Raw genomic sequence first — 17,861 nt, 5'->3', positions numbered from 1 at the left:
TCTCTTCTTAGAATTTCAAGGTGGGTCTCATTTGCTGCCTGGCCCTTTCTAACTCACTGACAGATTTTTATGCTTCTCATACCTTGTACTTTTCTGTCCTTGCTCGCCACTTTTCTCTTTACATACTTTTTTCTTTTATTTTGGAAGGGTCACATCTGGCAGCGCTCAGGGGTTACTCCTGGCTCTATGCTCAGAAATCGTTCCTGGCAGGCTCGGGGGGGAACATATGGGATGCCGGGATTCGAACCACCATCCTTCTGCATGCAAGGCAAATGTATTACCTCCATGCTATTTCTCTGGCCCTTCTTTACATACTTCAAATGAAGAGAATTCAAGGCAGAAATAGATGGACAAATGTGTTCAAAGAATTAAACTCATCTAGCCATTTAGTGATGTTACATCAAGTAACAGTACTGGGAATGAAAATGGGGGTGTGGGATTGGCCAACTGTATTTTTTAATTGACAGACACCGGTATTGAGACTTTGCTTTGCCAGATCTCTGCCTTTCTAGATATAGACATGATTACATAGGCAGACACACACCTTTTCTATGAGTACTTAACAGTGTCACTTCCTATTAGCGACACACCAAGATTGCTACGTCTCTTGCCTGTAAGTATATGTTTGAATAATATAATGAAAGACAGCCTGTCTACCTTTGCATATCATTCCTGAAACTCTGTTACAGCTGAAAAAGCTTTACCTCTTTGCATTTACTTGAAATCAAGTATGATGGATGGCCTCAGGAGCTACAACACAGGAGCAAAAACTCATGAGAGTTCTAGGCTGATATAGCTCCCTTCCTTTAGGATGCATAACCACTTCATCATTGCTGTCAAGTGAGGGTTTGGGACAATGGGAAAATAGAGGAGAAACACTGAAAGGCTCAGTAATTTTGTTCCTTAGTGAGTGATGTATACAGATATGTAAACACATCATATCTATTATAGTCTGTTATGATACAATATGCTTGTAAATTTCTTGGACATGAATCTGCACATATATATTACTTAAGTGATAAAATAATGTAATGCTTGGTTTTAATAAAAATTTATTTTTATTTCCATGTATTTATTTGAGGTTTTGAGCCCCAACCAGTGGTGAACAGGGCTAATCCCTGGCTCTTTGCTCAGGGAAAACTCCTGATGGACTTGGGGGACCAGATGGGTGCAAGAGATCTAAACCAGGATGACCATGTGCAAGGAAAGTGCCCTACCCTTTTTATTATCACTTGTATTCCAATAAAGTTATTTTTTTTTAAAAAAAATGTAGTGCAGTTTGTGTGTTGACCCTGATATGAATGAGGAAATACATGTGCTATGAGTTTTTGGTAAAAATCTGACACAATTCAATAATTTTTTAAGTTCAAAACTTAAAAATATTGTTGTATTTGTGCTCTGTCAGCTGAAATGGCAGAAAAATTTTAATAGCCATGAGGCTCCTGCTAAGGACAGACGATAGAAAATGCATTAGGCAGCTGTTCCAATAAATAAGTCCCAAATGTCGTGACTCACTACAAATATTTATTGTTCTCATTCATTAGCCTTAAGTTGGTCAGGTGCATTTGATCTCATTTGGGTTCAGCTAAACCTGGCTTCAGGAAGGAGCTTGGGGTCCATTACTGTGTCTAGTTCCGGGTTCTCTGTATGTATGCTTATCTCATGGTGATGGAAGAAACACAAAGCAGGGTATAAAAATAATAATGCCACTGAAGCTCTTACCTCCACATTGATGTAATTGCATTGTCCACATTTAAATTGCCAAGTATCATGAACCAAAGAAACTACTATATCCATGCCAATAGAAAGCACCCCAAAGGCAATTGGGAAAACCCTTCAGTACTAATCAAAATGCAAGAACTAAGTGAAGAAAAGGGAACAGTCATACAGTGTACTACAGGTAGAGATGTTTATTCCATTTTCGGATGATGAGTGATGAGCACAATTTCCAGTTTGGGACATGTTACCTTTCTTCTCTGCTTCCTTTGTGTTGATGATTGACAGGCAAATCCCAGTCTGATGTTGTAGGTTAGCTTCAGGAAGTGCAACTCATCCTTTGAATGGTTGGGAAAAGCACAGACTTTCAAGATGGTCTCAAGGTAAGTCACCTGCCTATACTGTGTCTGTGCTCTATTTTGTATTAACCATGGTCACTTGTAGTGTAGAATTAATATGTGTGTTTGTGTGTGTTGGCCCAACAGCTGTTAGTATGTCCTTGAGAAGCAAACTAACCTGGAATATTAGGAAGAAAGAGATGTGTATAAAATATTTCAAATGACATTAAAAGAAGGTCAGAGAGAGATAGGACAGTAGAGAGAGTGCTTGCCATGCATACAGCCTACCTATATTTGATCCTGGTATCCTGTATGGTCCCTCGAGCTCCACAAGGAGTAACTCCTCACTGATTTGCTGGGAGTAGCCTCTGAGTATCACCAGATGTGTCCCTAAAACAAACAAATTAATTACATGAAAGGGAAAGGGAAATCATTAAATTATTAGACTCTTTTAAACTTTACACAAAAAGGTACAATGAAAAGAATTTCACACTTTTGCATCAAAAAATTAAATGTCATTCAACTGTATCAACAGAATACTTACCTAATTTAGGATGTATTTATTTTCTGTACCTATTAAACTTATTTAGATGAAAATATTAGCATAGCATAGAACTGTTTAATAAAGATAGATTCTTGTTATATTTTGACTATATAAAAACGCTTGTTTTAGTATTATTAAAAATGTCTATTTAGAACTTACTTTATCCATTTATATGTTATGTGTTTTCCAATGCTAAGTTTGTCCTTTGTCTTCACCTACTATGCCTGACTTTTGAGAATAAGAATTTTTTGTTGCTTCTTCTGTCTATGACACTTACAAAAATTATTAAGTATCACAGTTTCACCTTGACTGCTTTTTTCCTAGGGATATTGTCTGATTAAGCATGTGATGTTAAGAATTGGCCTGTTAGAATTAGTTATTCCCTAAAGGAATGTAATTTTTATTGCTTCTGCTAAAACTTATGTTGTTGATTCTCTACATTGAGAGTGAATCAAATTGCACTTCACACTTTATTAATAACATTGGATAGCTTCAACTGTATACATTTTTGTTTGCATGCATATGCATGTATGAAAACTTGTTATTCTTTTCATGTAAGGATCTTTGTTATTATATCCAAGTGATGAACATCTGTTCACCAGACAATGCACCTTTGAAACAATCATGTCTGTCCTTGGGTTTTGTACATTATGTTCTCTGTGATCTATATGTTAACTTGTATGGTTTTACTAATATCCATAAACTCTATTCAAAGCTAGCAGCTAGTTTGAAATAAAAAAGTGGAAGAATTTTAATTGCAGAATGAGACTAATAACTAATATATTTACGAAGATAAGCTAATGAGGGTGAGAGAATATCAGCAAACCTTCAGAAAGGTTTATTTAATTCAACCCTTTTCTTGCCAAAGATGGACAGAACTATTTGGGAAGGGTAATCAAAGAATATAAGAAGAGATTTCATCTCACTAGTCAGCACTACCTTAATTCAAGGGTTACCATGAGTATGAAGAAGTACTCAGTGAAGTACTTACTAGTGCTGGAACTAGTACTTATGTCTAGGTTTCCTTTAGACACTAGTTCTTTTCTCTGTCTCCTGAACAGAAATGGGACACACTCTACAAAATATCATGCCCTAAGCAAAATCCAGAGCTGGCCTATTTGGAGGCAGTAGGTCACAAGCGAATCCTCAAAGGGTGAGGAAGGTGGCTGAAAGTCCTCATTCGCGAACCTGGCCCAGTAACCTGTAACAACTCTGGAAGCACCTCATGTCTTTAGAAGTAACGTGAGACTCCAGTGGCTCTTGGCACTTTCTTTCCTCTGACCACAGAAAGGTGTTTTGAGGAGAGCCTATTGACAGAGGGCTCTGTAGAGACTTCTGGCCTTGGAACACCTTCATTTCAGCATGTAGTTGCAAAACAACCAACCCAACAAACAACCAGCTAACCTTGGGCTGTTTGTACCTTTACTTTCTTCTGAAATGCTAGTCTCCTGTCAGTCTGAGGCAAGCTACCCTCCAATTCCCCTGTATTTAATTTGAGCTGGTTTATTCGCAGCTCAAGTGAATTTTATTTTGCTTTGTTCTCAGAGAGGGACCTACCTAAGCATGCTCAGGGATTATTTCTGGCTCTTTACTCGGGGATTATTCCTGCAGTGTTCAGATAGCCATATGGAGCATCAAGGATCAAACCCAGATCAGCTCTGGGTTAGGCAAACACTCTGTTCCCTGGGACTCTTAGGTCCCCTCAGGTTATTTTAAGTCAGGTAATTCAGCTTGGTAGAAGTTGTTGGATGTTTTAGGGTCACTGCCAAAGGGACAGAATTACAAGGATTATGTGTAATAAGCACATTGGCATACATTCACCAATGCCCTTGATTGCAAAAACACAACAAACCTAAATTCTTAATGTTTCCTTCATTGCTTAATTTTCTGTCAAGGTCACCTACCCAGTCATAAAACAGCACTAGGGACTTCAGAGCTCTGTGGAGTACAGCATGAGCTAAACAAATGTTCTCCAAACCTAAGTTCTAGTGAAACGCCAGTGGCTTGCAACACATTTAAAGGGTGTTACTTTGAAAGAATTCTGTGGACAAATAAGTTTGGAAAACTAAGTGGCCCAGTCATTTCCTTTCCTACAGAGTATTGAGGTCTTTAACATGATAAAATGAATTGTGGCTCTAAGGGATAGATACCCTTCTATGACCTCTAAGTCTTGTAGTTGCTATTGCTAACTCAGAAATGTCTGGCAGGGACCATATATTTAGTCACTGAGACTATGGCCTCTTGTGGTTAACTGCAGGGGTTCAGTCTCTGGCTTTCATGTTTACTTGAAGATCTGAATCAATTGCTTACTGTCTTAGTGCTTCAAATTATCCACCTAAAATGAGAACATTAATGATATCTTCCTGTAGAAAATTACACCTTCCCCCAAATAAAGAACAGACTTTAAGAACAAGGCCTCAAACCTACTTGAATATTAGCAAGTTAATATAGTTTAGTTAGGTAGGCTGGGACTTTCTTGAGATCCTCGTGGAGAAAATAAATAAATAAATATGAATGAGGTGCACTTTTTTGTCTTGGACAAGCACATGCTATAGCGACTGTATTTAGTTACCTTTCAGTAAGAAGGCCTAGACCTCCTGCCTTCCCTTCTTCAGCTTGTGCTCTGATTGTTTTCTGATGCACAAAATCTGAATGGCCTTGGAGGCTCAACGAGGACTGGGAGCAAGCACGAAGCTAAAAATAGATGTATCTTCAAAACTGAGTATAAGAACATATACTTACATTTTTTATTAGTGCGCTCCAGAAAGAGCAACTTAGAGAAGCATTTTGGAAGGAAAGCAAGCAAGCTCTAAAAGAATATAATAAGAAATAAGAAGTAGTGTGAAGGAGGTCAGGTAGGAATTCCCACATCTAGCTAGCTTCATGTTTTCCTAGTTGTTGTGTTTCTTATGGTCTTCTTTTTATTTTTCTAGGCATTTCTCCTGAGGGATTTCCCCTGGACTACTTCAGTGAGCAGGCAGTGACAAAAGACCTCACCAACAGGGATGGAGGTGGCTGGGTTCTGGGCTATAAAACAGGACCAACTTGTCCATTGCTGTTCCATGAAGAGAGAGAGAAACCCAACAGAAGTGAACTGCACTTGGATCTCCATGTAAGTAGAAATCTTTGTGTTTTTGCTCTATGCTTTACAGTTACCAGGGACTCGCTGAATATGAATAGCATGTAAATGATACCTGTAAAACTGCTGAAATTGCATCTTGTATATTGCTCATTATCTACAAAGCAGTCTAAATGTAGAAAACAAAAGAATCTTGATGATCTGAAATGCAATGATCTAAAAACATGACCATGTTTAGTTGGAGTATTTCCAGAGTTCTCCGCTCATTTATTTCAGTTGACTGCAACTCCTTATCTGAGCATCCGTTTGCTCCAAGTCACCTTGTAATATCAATTTTCAAGAAAATTGAGGCCATATATTAGCATAGTGGTATTTTCTGTTTTCTCTAGTGAATCCAAAAAGCCTATCTCCTTGTGAGTCAACAAATTTTCTTTTTCTCCAGCTGCTCAAATAACAGGTAAGCATTTGGGCAAAAAATTTGTAGGGTACAGGCTCATTCATTAAATAACACGCCTCTCTTTTCATTCATTTATTCATATTTTATTTGGCATAGAAGGCTTAAGTAGCTTTTACAAAGGCTTTGGCTATTTCCACTCTCTAGATGACTTGATAAAATTGATAGGACTGCCATGATTTTCAAGATTCCACTTTACCTCCCTGTTTTCTTTTAAAGATAAGGCATGGTTAGAAATCGAAAAAGTGCTTTATTTTCTTTTGACATTCATTTTAAATGTCTGTTGGGAAACTTTGGTCTTTTATTCCTTCTCATCCCCTCCAGTTTTTTACTTGTACATCTGTAAGTTAAGTGCCTGTCAGTAAGTTTTTACTATGCATGGCTTCTATTGATAATGATCATAAAGTGGCAATTTTCTCTGTCACCCAAGAGCAAAATGACTGTAGTTCTTTCATAATCACAGAACTATAAATCACAATCAGTCACTGTATACCTTCTTAAAAATGCATCAACATACCAGTCATTATAAAACAAGATTTATACTGGAATTGAAAGTTGAAAAAAACTCTAGAACCTTCAGTGGAAATAGAAATTTGTTAAGTTTATGTTTTCAGGTCATATGGGAGACTTAAACTCAAAGTAGAAGGGGGAACAGTGACCTCTATTGGCAGATTGCTACAATAGCATGATTGGAATAACAGGAAACAAGTTAAAAAAAAAATAAGCAACGTACTTTATATTTCTTCCCTGTTTTAAATACTCTGTTTCTAAGGACAGTGGTTTAATTGCATTCTTCTATTTTTCCATTTTCTGTAATTAGAAACATTTCTTAATTTTACTGAATTATTTTAAAAACAGTTTTAAAAATTTGGAATATATGAATGGAAGAAGATGCCTTTCTCGGTGTACCCACAAATCTATCGCAACACATTTGATCCAAAGCACAAAATGTGAAATTTTTTCTAGGATAATATCCATGCTTGCTAACCCTCACTTATACCAGACTTCCTGTTGAGAGCATATACACTGCCTATCAGTTTCTTTGGCGGAGGGATTGCTGCAAACAAAATATTCTGTAACTATAAAATGAAGACAATGCTACTATAATTTATGAAACCTCCAATGTAGAAATAAAGACTAGTTTCTTATATTAACACCAACAGGATGTCATAACTATGCTCTTCAGTTTCCAATTACTCTGAATCACTTAAACAAAAGTTCCTAAACACAGGTAAGCAAAGGAGAAAATCAGGCTCAAACGCATAAAAACGAGTACATTTCCTTGAAAGATTTCATCAGAGAAGAATGCTCTTTGAGAGCAGTTGATAAAAAGTCTATCAACAGGGGACATCGTAGAGCTGAAAAGCCATTAGAAGGCTGTAAGTGACCTGATAATTGATTAAAAAGATCTGAAAAGTGGAAAAATAATGAGTCGATAGTATTATGTTTCGGCTGCACAAGTTCTGGAAGTAGAATTTTCCATGCTATTTTTTTTTTGAAACATAATTTTTGAATTCTTAGCTATGTTGGTTTCCAAAGATCATCTCAATCGCCTTCTCACCTGTGGTACTCTCATACTCCTTGACCAGTTGGCTTAATTGACTCGAAGGACATAGCACAAGATTCCAAGTAATTGCATTTTATGAACAGATGGATATAATGACCAAGTCAACACCCAATTTTATGCTTCTAACCCAGTAATAAATTCTTCCAGGCCTTGATCACTTCCTAAGTTCCTGGCAATATCTTTTGAGACAATATTTAGAGAGTTACAGGAGTCAGGGGAAAGATTTGAACCAAGGTGTGATTCTGTACCTAAGCAGTTATATTCACTGAATGGATATGAGTTAGCTCACGTAAGTGACAAGGATTGAAAACCAGATTTCCAATTAGAATCAGAGCTAAAATCAACCCCGCAGAACTCAATCTACTGAGAATTCTGCAGTTGCTAATATTGGACACTAGGTGCCTCTGTGCTTTTTAAAGAGCTGGGTTCTTAAAACTGGGTGGAAACTGGTGGGTCACAAACATTTTTTTTTTTTAATTCCTTCAGCTCTCCTTCACCCTATTATGACAGACTTCACAGCATAAGTTAGTTTGCACATCAGTGAATGCACAAAATGTTCATTGTTAAGGTGCCCCTAAAGTACATGAAATGGGACACATTCTTGTTTTGTTTTTATGTAAATCCACAAGAGCCTAAAACTAAAGTCTCAAAACGAAAGGCTTACTGAAAGCCCTATTCAAATCATTAGCATATCAAGGACCACAAGACAGTGGGTATGAATGTTGGGTGAGAGGGGAAGGGCTTGTATTTGACGTGAATAAAAAAGTCAAATAAGTTAAAAAGTTAAAAAAGAAGTAAAAAAAAAAGTCATTTTATCCTCAATGAATGTATTTACTTTGAGTTACACATCTGTAATTATTGGCATGAAAGAAATAAGAGACTGAGAAAAGTAATCTGACCATATATCTGCAGACTCCATGATCAATGATTAAGAAACAACCTTTGTGAAAGCAGCTGGAAGAAATGATCAAGCTGAAAAATCACTAATATTTTTTACAAACTTCTCATCACTTTAAGTTATTAATAAAGCAGTTGAGAATTTTATCTATCCGGCCTTTTGGCTAAGATCAAGTGAGAATTTTATCTGATTTTATTTCTAAACCTCATGACAATTCTCAATTTGACATAAATGTGAAGATCACTGTCCTACTGAAATATAAATCCTTACCTATATTAAATTGTTCATTTCATATTCTCTGCTTCACATCTATCTACCTTATGTTTATTGCTGTTTCGTTTAACTATATAGTTTCAGAACAATGTAGTTCTGAAATTAATTTTAATTTTTATACTTATTGTCCTTATTTCCTCTTTGTTCTGATATGAAATATAGTAGCTGTTAATGTAAAAAGTGGACTCGACATAATGAGATTTTATTTTTACTTTGCATAGTGTTTTTCAAACTTTAGAGAATATAGAATTAGGCTTTATAAAAATGACAAAAAATTTATTTGGATTTTTGTTTGGGTGAATTAGAGTTTTGCAGCTGATATAATTTACCTGGTTTCTCTAAAACTCTGACCATTTTTGTTTTCTGTTTCTCTTCTTTGAATGAGTTTCATTTATTTTTCTGGTGTGAAATATACTTTTCTTTTAAAGTTAAATATATTTAAGCACCATGATTACAAACATGTTTGTGGTTGGGTTTTTGTTACAAAAGAACACCCACCTTTTGTGTACTCCCTTTTTTCTTGTTTTCTTTGTTTTTTTTTTTTGTTTGTTTTTTTGTTTTTTTGTTTTTTTGTTTTTGGGCCACACCCGGCGGTGCTCAGGGGTCACTCCTGGCTGTCTGCTCAGAAACAGCTCCTGGCAGGCACGGGGGACCATATGGAACACCGGGATTTGAACCAACCACCTTTGGTCCTGGATTGGCTGCTTGCAAGGCAAACGCCGCTGTGCTATCTCTCTGGGCCCCCTTTTTCTCTTTTAAGAACTGAATTAGACTGTTATTAGCTTCTTGTGGTTTCTTGAGACCCTGGTCTTTTTCTCGATATATCATTTTCTTTCCATGTATATTTTAGAAAAGCATTTTTCCCTCTTTTTCAAGTAGAAAGATGGGACTTTTGTTAAAATTATATTCTGTCTAGGGGCCAAAAAATAGCACAGTAAGTAGGATGTTTGCCTTGCATGTGGCCAATCCAGATTTGATCCCCAGAATCTTATATGATTCTCTCAGCCCGCCAGAAGTAATTACTGAGCTCAGAGCCAGGAGTAACCCCTGAGCACCACCAGGTGTGCACCCCCCAAAAAAAATCCCCCAAAAATATTTTTATATGACTCATTTAGAATTTTAAATGCGGGCCGGAGAGACAGCATGGAGGCAGAGCTTTCACCTTGCATACAGAAGGACAGTGGTTCAAATTCTGGCATCCCATATGGTCCCCCGAGCCTGCAAGGAGCGATTTCTGAGCATAGAGCCAGGAGTAACCTCTGAGGGCTGCCGCATGTGACCTAAAAACCAGAAGAAAAAAATTTTTTTTGAAATGCAGCGGGCTTCTCTTGCAGAATGTTTGTGAATGCTTCCATGTTCACATAACGTTTTAGTCTACCTGGCCCAATTATTTTTCTTTGCCTTTTGATATTTATGCATTTTAATTGGGTCTTATTGATTTATTACTGTCATTATTTCTAACTTTCTATAAGAACTATAACTATGACATATATATATCATTTGTTTGTAGATATGAAACTTCCTTGTCCAACTATTGAAAGTTGGTGGCCTTGATCCTAGTGATTACATCAATATATTTCATGACATTTTTATATATGTTGTATACACTATATAATTATTTTGTTTAAATCTAAATAATATATCAACTAGAGGAGGCAACTGATTATAGGAAATGTTGAGGAAAATATGATTTCTCTCCCACATTGAGCTCGACACACTGCACAAGGATGACCACTATCTATTGAGCTCCTGGAATGAACCAAGTGGCCATTGTACTGGGAATATTAGCACCTTTCCTTCCTAGGACAATTCTATGAGTTAAATTTATTTCCCATTTTATATCCATGGGCCTTGATTTATTGAAATGAAAGAACATGCCTCAGTGACATAGTTAGTGTACATTAGTAATAACTCATAGGGAGTTAGTACACTGTGTCACACTTTAAACTTAGCTCTTGCCTTCTCCTCCTCTACTCTCTCCAGTCTGTGTACAAGAATGGATTCAGAGCAGCAGCCATTTATGCTTTGTAACTTGAATACATTTATATCTGTTTTCATATTCTTCCCTTAACAATAACAACCAGGAGAGATAATGTTAAGGAATCATATGTAACCAGATCAGGTTCCTGAATCTTGGTGTCATTTCTGCCCACTGCAAGTTTTCTCTGTTTGGTTCTGCTTTGAGTGATCATTATTGCTTTCATTTCTGAATTGAAGTATGAAGGATTCTATACAAAAGGCAATTTTTTAAATAATTATAATTTAGAGAGTGGAAATTCAGAATCAGATTGATTTAATTCAAGGATGAGAAACATCTAACCCATGTAAAACCTGTAGAATCCTATGGTACATGATGGTCCCCTGGTACATGGGGACAAACACATATGCATCTAGTTAGATATCTGTAACCTGTCTGTGTTCTAATGCTCTTGAATGAGGTTATAAATATCCAATGGCTCTTGGCAGAAATAAAGTAACCTGTGATCTAGTTCAAATCCTGCTATACCACTCAATGGTTGTGTAATTCAGAATTGGCCTAATTTCTTTGAACCTTAGTACTAAACAGTATCTAGTATAGTAGTCCCTACCCTCATGTAGTTCTTTAAATTGACTAATTAAAAAATTATTAGTTCCTCCATCACACTAATCATACTTTAGGTTATCAAGGCCAACTGTGACTGCTTATCTACTGTATTGAATGACACAGGTATAGGATATTTTTCATCATTGTAGAATTGAGCAGAGGACAGCACCCATCTATAAAACAGAGTTAATGATACCTTTCTCTTAGAGTTAGGGGAGGATTAAAGGAAATGAATGTTTGCTTAAAGAACCTTTCTTTGCATGCCAGAGGCCCAGTTTCATCCCTGGAATTACAGGATCCCCAAAACACTGCCAGGGGTGAACCCCTCTTCCCCACTATGGAGCAAGGAGTAGTCTGAGCCTTTTCAAACAAAGAAGCATACATAGCGCCTACTTGGGTAAAGATAACACTATAAAAACAATCTTCTCTATTCAAGTATGCTTTCCTCACCCATCTAAGTTTTGTACAGCTTCCTTTAAAATTTAAAAAATATTTTTAAATAATGTCTTGATCTTTGGTATTTTAATGAACTTTCTAAGTAACTTTTACTTAGGAAAAAAACAAGTATATAGAAAATAAATACACTCAATCATAATATAGGTAAGGACCACCTAGTGTCACAATTTGGGAAGAAAAATAGACATAAATAGGAAGATATGGTTTATTAGATTCCAGATTTACATCCATACGTTGATCCCAGTGAATTTTATTTTATTTATTTTATTTTATTTTAGTCCCAGTGAATGACTTTTTCTGTGGACACTCCATACATTTTTTGTGATGATCTATATGGGACTCTAGTATTATTCATTTAGAAAAAATTCCAAATCCTTTAGAAACATCTTCTAGGGAATTTCATACTTGGAAAAACACTCCCCCTCCTTTGGGTTCATAAGTTTAAGTCATACTTTTTGTTTTTTTTTTCTCTTGCATTATTCTAGTTTGTTGTTGATTATGAATTCACTTCTAAGGGACTCCACAATGCTGCTCAGTGGAATTGATCTTAATAATATTTGGCAGTAAGACAGACCCTATTGAAATGTGATGATTATTTAAAACATTTTTACATACATTACAGCCAATCCATTAGAAATAACGTCTTTGAAATCTAATGAGCTTGCCTTAAAAGCAATAAAAAGGTGGAAACTCTGTAGAGGACCTGGGCTCTTTCCCAGGTCATGACTGGGGACACTCCCTTTCCCACAGTGCTGGGGGACTTTACTCTCAGTATCATACATGCCTGCTGCAATAAAACCCTGAGAAGTCTGAGCAGAAACACCAAATTTATAGGTCTTTTGTATTCTTAATTACTGAGTTGGTTGTACAATCATTTTGAAAAAATCTGAACAAGAGATTTAAAATAAAAATTAGGTGAACTTTGTCATCTTTAACAGTGGCCACCTTCAAAGATTTGAAGGTAATTATTATCTTCAGGTAGAAAAAATAATTCTAAAAAGCTGCCACTGAAATACTCACTTGAATTCTAAGAAATAATTTTTTGCAGTTAAAGATTCATTTTTGGGTGTAAATGGAACCTGTGCAGACATTGTCTACCTCCTGTTTCCGACCAAATGAGTGGTCCTTCTCTCCGTGTGCTGTCTGTCATTGGAGGGATTTAGGATGGGCAATATTCTGCTTGGATGATCACTTTATTAGTAAAATTGTGTTTCTTATTGCCAACATTAAACAAAAAATAACCTGTAAGGGGCTAGCTGAAGTGATCATGACCACTTATGAGTCTGTGAGTTTGATCTCCATTATTCCATGCACTCCTACACCCTTTAGTCCAGGTAGATCGCAAGAACAGTTCAGCCCAAGAAGCACTGAGTCAGAGTATGTACCTTGAACCTTGGCCCACACTATTGGACATAAAAAACATTGCTGGGAGGGGCCTCAGCAATTCTTGCCTCCTTGCCCAACTCTGCTGGGTGTCGCCCTCGGTTTTATTTTTTCATTTTTGGGGCCAAACCCTCAGTCAGTGTCCGGTTTATAATTCTAATTCTGTGTTCAGGGATCATACCTGATGGCTCTGAGGGTACCATATGTACAGCTACATATGAGGTAAGCACCTTACCTGCAGTACTCTCTCCAGCCATGAGAGTGGCCTCCACACTCATCATACATCTACTAGACACTACCAGTTTATGTCATAAATAGGAAAGTGCCTAAGAAAACAGATCATCCACACTGAGTATGTACTATATGCCAGACTTTGGTCAGAGTGTTAAATACATTATATTTTTTAATACTCCTAACAACATATTTCAGTTTCCAGGCAAGGGAGCCTATTAAACTTGCCAAGAGATCTCATTTCTTGAAAAATCAGAGCAGGATGTGAGCCTGGGACCCAAGATCTGGTCTCTAAAATTGTCTATTGCCTTCCTTACTCATGGAAAAAGCACATCCCCACTGCTTTCTTCCAGCTTCACAACGTGCCCCATTTTCTCTTTCCTTAGCATCTACTTGTTTACAAAACATAGTCAACTTTTATTAATTAGTTAATTTTATTTATTTATTAATTATTGATACTGGTCAGTGGAACCAGTCTTTAAGATTTTAAACAACACTGATCACTCAGAAAGGGGTCTTACTCCCTGATGAGTATTTTATACAAAAAGTGCTCAATAGAAAAAAAGGCTTTAATTCGTACTATGCATACTTATGCTAAACAGGTGCAATCTCTTTTCTTTTTACCTAATTAGTGGAAACAGTTGTTGTTTCTCCCTGATCCTTGCACCTGACTCTTGCCCCCTGCCCCCTGACCCGGCAGTTATAAAAGCTGCATTAGTTGACTGAGGAGCCTACTTTCAAGACGTTGTCTCTTGATTTTTCATTTGCTTCTGAACTCTGTATCAAACATGTGGGAAATAAGAGCTTTAAGTTGCCATTTAAAAAAAAGTAAGAGCACAGACATTGTAATGTGGGATAAGTCGAAGTGATGATGCTTCACGTCCTGTCTTGTGGATGCTCTAGGGCAGTTCGAACTATTTGAACTGGTGTTATTTTTTTTTTCTTGACTTCACATATCTTAGTATTTAAAAACAAGAAGGTTGAGCAAGATCATTTCTTACGTTTCTAAAGTCCCATTTGACCATCTAACTACAGTACGATTCGACTTCATATCATTTTGTCATACTAATGTCCTTTTAAATGATACCTATTTATTTCTGAATGGTCTCAAAAAGTGCTTGAATTGCATAATTTCCTCCTATTTCACCTTCTGATTCACACTTCATTTAGTAGGTTAAAATATACTTTCTATTCCTAAATACTCAAGTCCTCTCATTGCCCCACTCTACCTGTGTCAGCATTGTCTTTTCTCACAGATCATCGTTCCAAACCTTATGCCCCAGAAGTAGTTTCTAGACCCTTTCACTAATTTAAAAGAAAAAAAAAAGTCTTCTGAGCTATGATCAGGGCGGACAAGGATAGTCCCAGAATTATTTGGCCATTGAGCCAGAATTACCAATGTGGAACCTGATGATGCAGAACTGCTGAGTCCAACAGTACTGGGGAGCAGCAGTACTACCCTAAGAAAGTTGGAGGGAAGTATCAGATGGTGGCAGGGATCCAATTCAGGGAGCTTGTGTAGGTAAGCATGCAACCCCTAAGCCATCTTCCGGCACTACTTTCACTAATTTGAACTTTACTTTCTACTTGCTGTCTCAGGCAATCATTACACGGACCTCATTAAACTGTATAAATGAGAATCAATTATTAGTAAAAATCAGACTCAGACCACAGGCACACTGAATAAAAAGAATATGAGAATGAACTTGCCTAACACAGTAAACATGTCATCTAGTTTGTATGACAGGGAGAAGGGTTATAAAACACATAGGATATCTTTTAAAAGTTTTCTGCTAACGACACTGTTCAGCATTTGCTAGTTGATTAAATACATTATAATTTTTTATGTATTTCAGAGAATAAAGTGGTGTCTAGTATTGTGGGTAGGTCTAGCTTCTCATCTTAATAACTGATTCCACACTCACGAACAACCTTCTCCATCCTCTTTTCTCTCTAGCAATTATATTTTGGGAAACGTTTTTACAATTTTTATTAAATGCAGCATAATCAAGGGACTTGATTCTTTTCTACTTAGGTAAGATGCTTTTGTGTGACAATCACTATTTATTTGTTGGATTGCTGTTCTTATTGCCATAATAATCACTTGGATCCAGCATTGGATCTGAGAGGATGGTGAAATGGCAAAAATGGAAAATTCACTTGTAATAATTTTCCACATAAATATTGTTCGTTTTCATATCAAAATAAATGGTTATATTTAATAAGCCATTTTTAGCCAGTATCTAGATACAAAGAACATCCTGTGAGTCAAATGCTAGCTAATTACTTGTTCAAGTTCTAACTTAATTGTCTTAGATAGATCACTTTTAGTTGAACTTCTGTACCGATGTAGCTATTAGAGAGTGTAGGTGTCTTGAGGTTAGAAGGAAAGCGATGTGGAGGAAGTTGTAAGGGAGAAAGTCTTGTCTGTAGTAGACTTTGTGCAATAGCTGCTTAAATAAGCATTCATCCTAGAGATTTTATACCAAGATATATAATGTCGAAGATAAGTAATCATTTTTTCTCTTGAAGCTGTTAAAAAAGCATTAAGTGATTTATTTTTCAAGAATGACCAAGATCAAATTAGCAAATTCTTAAGCATTTGAGTTGGGCTATTTTTAATTTTCTTAAATGACAAGAAATAGTATTTCTTGTGGTCAGAAGAACCATTGTCCTCAAGAAGTCAATAGACAAAGGTTTATTTAAATGTCCTATTGTTTCACCTCATCTTTATATCTAGACCTAGATAGTCATTTGTTTTCATTCAAGATTATTATCAGTCCACCACTAGTTAGCATCTGCTTAATGTATGAACAAAATCTCACTCTTACCTCTTTCTGGGCCAGTTTCCCCGCCTCCACATTTCATAAAGAAGAGGAACTGGAACTCTTTCCCTTTGTATCCTCAGATCATTGAACATAGTACTTAACAATGGCTTTGGGTGTAATAGGAGTTGTTTTTTAACTCTAGGTTTTCCCGCTTACTGAGGAGAAGGGAAAAGAATGGTCATTTTCCACATAAATTTTTGTGAATTCAGTCTTCTATATCAGTCTCAGAGTGCAAAGTACCTTTAAAAGTCCTAGGAAGAGATCATCAACTAACTGGGCTGTCATAAATTTCCAAGTCTTAAGTGTATTAACTCCTATTATATCAGAGCAGGAACATAAACTCAGGCTTTAAAAGAATGGCTAAGACGTAGATCTTCGGTCAAATACAAAGGAAAAATATCTAGGTGATGTTCTGTAGATCTTCCACGAGACATATATTTGAAGACTCAGTCCTGCTGGCAAGGGAAATAAAGACAAGAAAAAACAAATCAGACTATGCTGAGTTTAATTTATTTATTGGTTTATCATACTACTAATAATAGTTTCTCATGGAGATAGTTTCGACATCATAACCATTACCTATACCGAGTTTCAATGACTCCACACAGCAAATAAAATTACCACAAAACTAGAAGGCAACCTAGTAATTGGAAAAGATATTTCATATTCTATTTCTTGTGAGATTTTTATATTCTATTTACATTCTTTCAGGTATTGTATTCTCTATCTTATTCTTTATCTTATATATCATGTGTTCATAGAAAATATGCTTACCATAACTCATAGGAAAATACAAACATAGTACAAACATACAAAAATATTCTCTCATACCTGTGAGAATGGCCTTATTAAAAAACTAGAAACAGGTGTTGGTGAGAAGCAGAGATAGAAATTTCATATCTACTGTTGATAAAGGTGTTCCATAGTTTCTATGAAAAATGGTATGGAGATTTTAAAAAAATAATGAAAATACCATATTCTCCAGTAATTCATGCTACACAGGCATTTTTCAGAAGACTATGAAAACACTAATTTGCATATCTTAAATTAATGTGTTTATAGCCAAAACAGAATCAACCTAAATGCCTATAGTGGACAGCTGGATAAAGAAGCTGTGGCATATATACTCAATAGATCATCCTGTTATTAAGATGAAACTGTGCCTTTTGGGACAGAAGGAATGAAACTATACAATCTATACAAACTATACAACCTAGAATTTAGATCAGGGGTCTCAAACTCAATTTACCTGGGGGCCGCAGGAGGCAAAGTCGGGGTGATCCTTGAGTGCAAAGTCAGTAGTAAGCCTTGAACATTGGGGAGTGTGACCCAAACAACTAAAACAAAACAAAACAAAACAAAAAAAGATTCCTCCAGGGCAAAGCCACAAAATGTTGTACAGAGGGCCAAAATATTGTATGGAGGGCCATTTGCGGCCTATGGGCCGCGAGTTTGAGGCCCCTGGTTTAGATGATTGTGCAAGATTAAATAAGGCAAGTGTGGGAGCCGG

At 36.4% G+C, this 17,861-nt stretch overlaps 1 protein-coding gene across 1 annotated transcript in view; it reads left to right on the top strand.

The window, feature by feature from the left end:
* Positions 1-17,861, top strand: part of FMN1 (formin 1) — a 483,837-nt gene that overhangs the window by 135,777 nt on the left and 330,199 nt on the right. The window contains exon 3 of the mRNA XM_049789785.1: positions 5,532-5,710. Within this exon, the coding sequence (XP_049645742.1) occupies positions 5,532-5,710 (179 nt within the window). The remainder of the gene's footprint in view (positions 1-5,531; positions 5,711-17,861) is intronic.

This window comes from Suncus etruscus, chromosome 16, assembly GCF_024139225.1.
Source record: "Suncus etruscus isolate mSunEtr1 chromosome 16, mSunEtr1.pri.cur, whole genome shotgun sequence".
NCBI classification, from domain to species: Eukaryota; Metazoa; Chordata; class Mammalia; order Eulipotyphla; family Soricidae; genus Suncus; species Suncus etruscus.
The sequence above is the reverse complement of the archived record's forward strand: the minus strand, read 5'-3'. Positions and strand labels throughout refer to the sequence as shown.